At 41.0% G+C, this 7,427-nt stretch overlaps 1 protein-coding gene across 1 annotated transcript; it reads left to right on the top strand.

The window, feature by feature from the left end:
• The first annotated feature begins 1,959 nt into the window (after positions 1-1,959).
• On the top strand, positions 1,960-4,882 carry LOC142664744 (SLAM family member 5-like). Its single transcript, XM_075844042.1, has 3 exons — positions 1,960-2,329; positions 3,275-3,529; positions 4,411-4,882. The coding sequence occupies exons 1-3, from the start codon at positions 2,050-2,052 to the stop codon at positions 4,536-4,538; spliced, it is 663 nt and encodes a 220-aa protein (XP_075700157.1). The 5' UTR covers positions 1,960-2,049; the 3' UTR covers positions 4,539-4,882.
• Positions 4,883-7,427: the final 2,545 nt, after the last annotated feature.

The raw sequence follows: 7,427 nt of genomic DNA, 5'->3' as shown, positions 1-7,427 counted from the left end.
CATGCTGGTATAAGCTGGGTATCTTCAGTATATGATTATATATGTGCAGCTGGTATAAGTTATACATCTTCTTGTATATAATGATATGTAGCATGCTGGTATAACCTGGGTATCTTCTGTATATAATTATATATGTACAGCTGGTATAAGTTATACATCTTCTTGTATATAGTGATATGGAGCATGCTGGTATAACCTGGGTATCTCCTGTATATAATTATATATGTACAGCTGGTATAAGTTATACATCTTCTTGTATATAGTGATATGGAGCATGCTGGTATATCCTGGGTATCTGCTGTATATAATTATATATGTACAGCTGGTATAAGTTATACATCTTCTTGTATATAGTGATATGGAGCATGCTGGTATAACCTGGGTATCTTCTGTATATAATTATATATGTACAGCTGGTATAAGTGATACATCTTCTTGTATATAGTGATATGGAGCATGCTGGTATATCCTGGGTATCTTCTGTATATAATTATATATGTACAGCTGGTATAAGTTATACATCTTCTTATATATAGTGATATGGAGCATGCTGGTATAACCTGGGTATCTTCTGTATATAATTATATATGTACAGCTGGTATAAGTTATACATCTTCCTGTATATAGTGATATGGAGCATGCTGGTATAACCTGGGTATTTTCTGTATATAATTATATATATACGGCTGGTATAAGTTATACATCTTCCTGTATATAGTGATATGGAGCATGCTGGTATAACCTGGGTATCTTCTGTATATAATTATATATGTACAGCTGGTATAAGTTATACATCTTCTTGTATATAGTGATATGGAGCATGCTGGTATAACCTGGGTATCTTCTGTGTATAATTATATATGTACAGCTGGTATAAGTTATACATCTTCTTGTATATAGTGATATGGAGCATGCTGGTATAACCTGGGTATCTTCTGTGTATAATTATATATGTACAGCTGGTATAAGTTATACATCTTCTTGTATATAGTGATATGGAGCATGCTGGTATAACCTGGGTATCTTCTGTATATAATTATATATGTACAGCTGGTATAAGTTATACATCTTCTTGTATATAGTGATATGGAGCATGCTGGTATAACCTGGGTATCTTCTGTGTATAATTATATATGTACAGCTGGTATAAGTTATACATCTTCTTGTATATAGTGATATGGAGCATGCTGGTATAACCTGGGTATCTTCTGTGTATAATTATATATGTACAGCTGGTATAAGTTATACATCTTCTTGTATATAGTGATATGGAGCATGCTGGTATAACCTGGGTATCTTCTGTATATAATTATATATGTACATCTGGTATAAGTTATACATCATCTTGTATGTAGTGATATGGATCATGCTGGTATAACCTGGGTATCTTCTGTATATAATTATATATGTACAGCTGGTATAAGTTATACATCTTCTTGTATATAGTGATATGGAGCATGCAGGTATAACCTGGGTATCTCCTGTATATAATTATATATGTACAGCTGGTATAAGTTATACATCTTCTTGTATATAGTGATATGGAGCATGCTGGTATAACCTGGGCATCCCCTGTATATAATTATATATGTGCAGCTGGTATAAGTTATACATCTTCTTGTATATAGTGATATGAAGCATGCTGGTATAACCTGGGTATCTCCTGTATATAACTATATATGTACAGTGGGTATAAGTTATACATCTTCTTGTATATAGTGATATGGAGCATGCTGGTATAACCTGGGTATCTCCTGTATATAACTATATATGTACAGTGGGTATAAGGTATACATCTTCTTGTATAACATTTGATAAGGTTGTATCCTGTATATAGAATATAACAGTACGGTTAACCTGTCTTATGTTGGAGAATAATGTATACATTTGGTTGGATTTTTCCTGCCCTCCTCTTACATCTATTATCTCTCCTGTGATAAGCGGCGCCCCTAGAATTTGTAATAGTAGATGATAAGATGATATAAATGGTATGAGTGTTCCCCATTATTTTCAGATGTGCTGTATACTGCCCCCTGTGGGGTGGAGGACATGTCTTCTGTGGAGGAAGGAGAAGTGGTTCTGAGGTTGGATCAGGTTGCGATAACAGAAGTGTCCTGGGTCACCCGTCCTGATAACTATAACATCGCTCGGACTCACGCAGGGGGGAAGATCTTTGTACGCGGTGCTAAGTATAAGGGGAAACTTTTTGGAGAGAGTGATGGCTCCTTAAGAATAACCAACCTAACAAGAGATGACCAAGGACTCTACAAAGCCGACCAGAGACCGCCAGAAAACCAGCAGTGTCGCCAATTCTATCTCAGGGTTTACAGTAAGTTATAAAAATATTCATTGTATAATAGTAATGACAGCAAATATCAGATGTATCACACATGATAGGATTAGATACACAGCTCAGCAGACTGTATCACACATCATAGGATTAGATACACAGCTCAGCAGACTGTATCACACATGATAGGATTAGATACACAGCTTAGCAGACAGTATCACACATGATAGGATTAGATACACAGCTCAGCAGACTGTATCACACATGATAGGATGAGATACACAGCTCAGCAGACAGTATCACACATGATAGGATTAGATACACTGGCTCAGCAGACTGTATCACACATTATAGGATTAGATACAGGGCTCAGCAGACAGTATCACACATGATAGGATTAGATACACTTCGGTCAGTATCACACATGATAGGATTAGATACACAGCTCAGCAGACAGTATCACACATGATAGGATTAGATACACAGCTCAGCAGACAGTATCACACATGATAGGATTAGATACACAGCTCAGCAGACAGTATCACACATGATAGGATTAGATACAGTGGCTCAGCAGACAGTATCACACAGGATAGGATTAGATACACGGCTCAACAGACAGTATCACACAGGATAGGATTAGATACACGGCTCAGCAGACAGTATCACACAGGATAGGATTAGATACACAGCTCAGCACACAGTATCACACATGATAGGATTAGATACATGGCTCAGCAGACAGTATCACACAGGATAGGATTAGATACACAGCTCAGCACACAGTATCACACATGATAGGATTAGATACACGGCTCAGCAGACAGTATCACACAGGATACGCTTGCTTCAGACTTGTAGCCACATGTATAGTATTAAGTTACATCTATGTAAGGTAATTTGGCTAAAGCATCAAACATTCCAGTAATTTCGGCCTCCAAATAATCACCATTTGTAAATCTTTAAAATATTTGTCTTCAACAGAAAAGATAAGAGCAGATGAAGTGCGGATCGGTCACACCGCGTCCAGTAATGAGGGCTGCAGCGTGAACTTAACCTGCACGGTGAATAGATCAGATGTGGCGGTGACCTGGATCAGCTCCGACAGAGACGGTATTACGAGGGACAATGTTGTGTCTGTACATAACCCCGATGCAAAAACCATCTACACCTGTACAGCGTGGAACCCCGGCACTAACCGCTCCAAATCTGTCACCCCCTGGAGCTACTGTAACGAAGGTAACAAAGACAGGATTATATTACAGAGAAATGTCCTAGATTATGACAGTCCTTCCGAGAGACCACGGAGTGACGGGGGAGCTGCATACAGGACCTTATCTGTGTGTCTAGTGTGAAATGTTACTATTCTACCTTATCCAGGCTGTAAAATAGACCTGTCATTAAATCTCCCACCCTGTATTGATATTGAGATGACTCTGCTCAATATATCCCAATCTACACAGTAAAGCTGACAAGTAAACAGGAAGTGTCCACTTTCCCACCTCGTTAAAAGGGTATTCCCATCTAAAATATTTATGTTATATTCACAGGATATCCAACTATTAAAGAACAGTGGTCCCCTGACCCTGCATTGGTTTCAACGTAAAGGTGGCTCATGTCCCTTTCCGTATCTCGCATAGACTTCAATGAAGTGAGCCCATAGCAATGGGGCCACCTCTCCACTGAAGCCGGTGCAGGTATAAGCCACTTTGCATTGGATAGGTCATAAATTCTTCAGTTGATAAAACCCCTTTGACTGTGCTGTAATCCTAAAGACCCTTTTACACGGACCAATGATTGGGTGAACGAGCAATGATCAACCGATCGGCCGATCGCATCTTTTATGCAGCTAAAAAAATAATCGCTGTGTAAACAGAAAGATGTGCTGCCGACAGGATGCAAATGCATGGGGACGAGCGATCATAGTAACGATCGATCCTCCACATACTAAACGATCATTGATCTGTTTAAAGGGAGCAACGAGCGCCGATCGACAAGCTTTATTAACGATTGGCGGTCGTTTTCAAAGTGGTAAACACGGTGATATCTGCTCGAAACTAGAGGCTTATTCTTTCAAGGGTTATTACTCGAGTAACTAATATTTTCGATTTTCATTGCAGATAGAACTCAAACTAGAATCCAAGCGGACTACGGCAGGGAGAATTTCGGACGTCTTATACTATCTGGGTGTATACTGATCCTCGCTTCCTGTTTGCTTACATGTCACTTAAGACAGAAAGGAAAATAACCTCGGATGTATAGATGCTTTCTGGTGGACTTTAGCTCCTGCTTTCTCTTCCTCTGTGCTTTGCTATCAATCCCATGATGCCTCAACGTAGCATCACATGATCAGCTAGAACCAGTGTTATATCTGCCCGCTAGGGAGGACAGTGTGATTATCCTTCCCTTAATATTCTCCTTAATTAACTAAAGATAATGATACATGTGAGAGACTTAATTTTTCCCTTTAAAGAGGTGGCATGGCGTGACTACCGCCAATGCTAATTAGAAGTGGAGTCTTTTGTCCTATAAGTTGTTTTGTCAGAATATGTCCCAAGCAAATACCAAGAGTCTTATTAGAAGAAATGTATGAAAAACAATATAGATTGTATTAAAAATGTGAAAAACATTTTTCTTGATTTGTGTATATAAAAAAAGTGAAAAACTTTTTTCTTGTTTTCGTTTTTTTAATAGATAAGAATGTAGATATTGATGTAGATGGTCTATTACATTTACATTACTTTCTAAGCCTCCAAGACCAAGAATGGTCAGAGTTTGTGATTAGTTTGACAGGAACCTAATGCTCTGGAGTTTTACACACACACACACACACACACACACACACACACACACACACACACACACACACACACACACACACACACACACACACACACACTATATGGCCAAAAGTATGTGGACATCACTGCTAATTGAGTTCAGGGGATTCAGCCACACCTGTCACGAGATGTGCATAAAAGCAAGCACACAGCAATGCATTCTCACCTGTAAGTGTTATTATTAGTTGCTGGATCTGCTCCAGTCATCAGTAAGTGTTATTATTATCTGCTGGATCTACCCCACACTCCTGTAAGTGTTATTATCTGCCCGGTCACCTGTAAGTGTTATTATTATCTGCTAGATCTGCCCCAGTCATCTGTAAGTGTTATTATTATCTGCTGGATCTGCCCCACACTCCTGTAAGTGTTATTATCTGCCCGGTCACCTGTAAGTGTTATTATTATCTGCTAGATCTGCCCCAGTCACCTGTAAGTGTTATTATTATCTGCTGGATCTGCCCCACACTCCTGTAAGTGTTATTATCTGCTAGACCTGCCCGGTCACCTGTAAGTGCCTTATTATCTGCTAGATCGGCCCCAGTCACCTGTAAATGTTACTACCGTATTATCTGCTAGACCTGCCCCAGTCACCTGTAAGTGTTATTATTATCTGCTAGATCTGCCCCGGTCACATGTAAGTGTTATTATTATCTGCTAGACCTGCACCAGTCACCTGTAAGTGTTATTATCTGCTAGATCTGCCCCGGTCACCCGTAAGTGTTATTATAATCTGCTAGATCTTCCCCAGTCACATGTAAGTGTTATTATTCGTTGCTAGATCTGCCCCGGTCACCTGTAAGTGCTATTATTGTGAAGTGGAAGCGTTTACGGGTAACAACAGCTCAGCCACAATGCGAAAGACGATGCAACTCACAGAGCGGGGCCACCGAGTGCTGAAGCTTGTGGTGTGTAATAATCACCTATCCTCTGTCATATCACTCACTACAGAGATCCACACGGCCTCTGGAGGTGACATCAGGACCAGAACTGTGCGTCCAAAGCTTCATGATATGGGCTTCTATGGTCACTGCACAAAAGCCTGAGATCACCATACTCAATGCCAAGTGGCGGCTGGAGCGGTGTAAAGCACGTCGTCACTAGACTCTGGAGCAGCGCGTTCTCTGGAGGGATGAATCAGAGCTCATTGTCTGGCAGTCTGATGGAGGAATCCGGTTTTGACAGTTTCCAGGAGAACGCTGACTACCAGAATGCATAGTGCCTACAGTAACATTTCGTGGAGGAGGGGTAATGGTCTGGGGCTGTTTTTCAGGTTTCAGACCCTTATTTCCTGTGAATGTTTAATTCTACGCCATATAAACAATGAAAAACACCTCTACTTAATAACCTTACCCGAAATATAGACCAACGCCACGTGACTTTGGCTGAAGTGGCCACAGCAGCCTCTTTATTAACATCATACATGAGAAATATGTCGATAAAATACCATTATATACGGAATAACCTGATACATATAAACATAGGAAGGGGGTCTTTGAAGGTCCTCCATATATTACCTGCAACCTCCTCTCCACACTGTGCCGATTCGAGGGCACCTCCCGCTGACTGTTGCCCAAAATTAACGTCTCGCTGAGATCTAAGCCCAGTAGGGTCATTCTTCCAGTAATGTATAACCAGGGTGACCCCCCCATACCTGCAATGGATCCCGTTCACCCAGTATTGTACCGTCTTCGAAGACCCCCGATCCTGCCACCTGCAGTGATGGAGCAAACCCGTAAAAGAGCAACAAAAACACCAAAAAATGCACCAAAATTGGCAAAAAAACGGATAGGACGCTGCTCCGAAGTGCCACTGGGACCCTTCCTACAAGTATATATTACCCCCTCAAATTCCGCCTCCCGGCCAACCAGGTATAGGACCCCCCCCATCACTACATACCCCCGTTCCCCTAGCTTCCTCCACTATTCTAACTTAACCCTTTCTTGCCTCGTCATCCCTCTCTTACTCCGCGCCCCAGTCCGGGCCCATGCTATTATAGTTGACAACATTTTGGGGTTCGACCCTTTCCTGTTCCATCATGACTGTGCCCCCCGTGTACACAGCGAGGCCCATAAAGACACGGGGCGAGGAGTTTAGGTGCGGAGGAACTGGAGTTCTGGAACATGACCAAGTCAGCTCTGCTACATCTGTATACAATTAGCGAGAAGAAAGCATACAATGAAAGGAAGCTGATGGATATTATACGACAGATAGCCGGATGGATACTCCGCAGCGCCGCGTTTACGTAGATTTCCTATAACGTAGACCTAGGAAAAGAAATGGTTAATATTTTTACAACG

This window comes from Rhinoderma darwinii, chromosome 12, assembly GCF_050947455.1.
Source record: "Rhinoderma darwinii isolate aRhiDar2 chromosome 12, aRhiDar2.hap1, whole genome shotgun sequence".
In the NCBI taxonomy this organism is placed as follows: Eukaryota; Metazoa; Chordata; class Amphibia; order Anura; family Rhinodermatidae; genus Rhinoderma; species Rhinoderma darwinii.
This window is presented reverse-complemented; position numbering and strand designations above follow the sequence as displayed.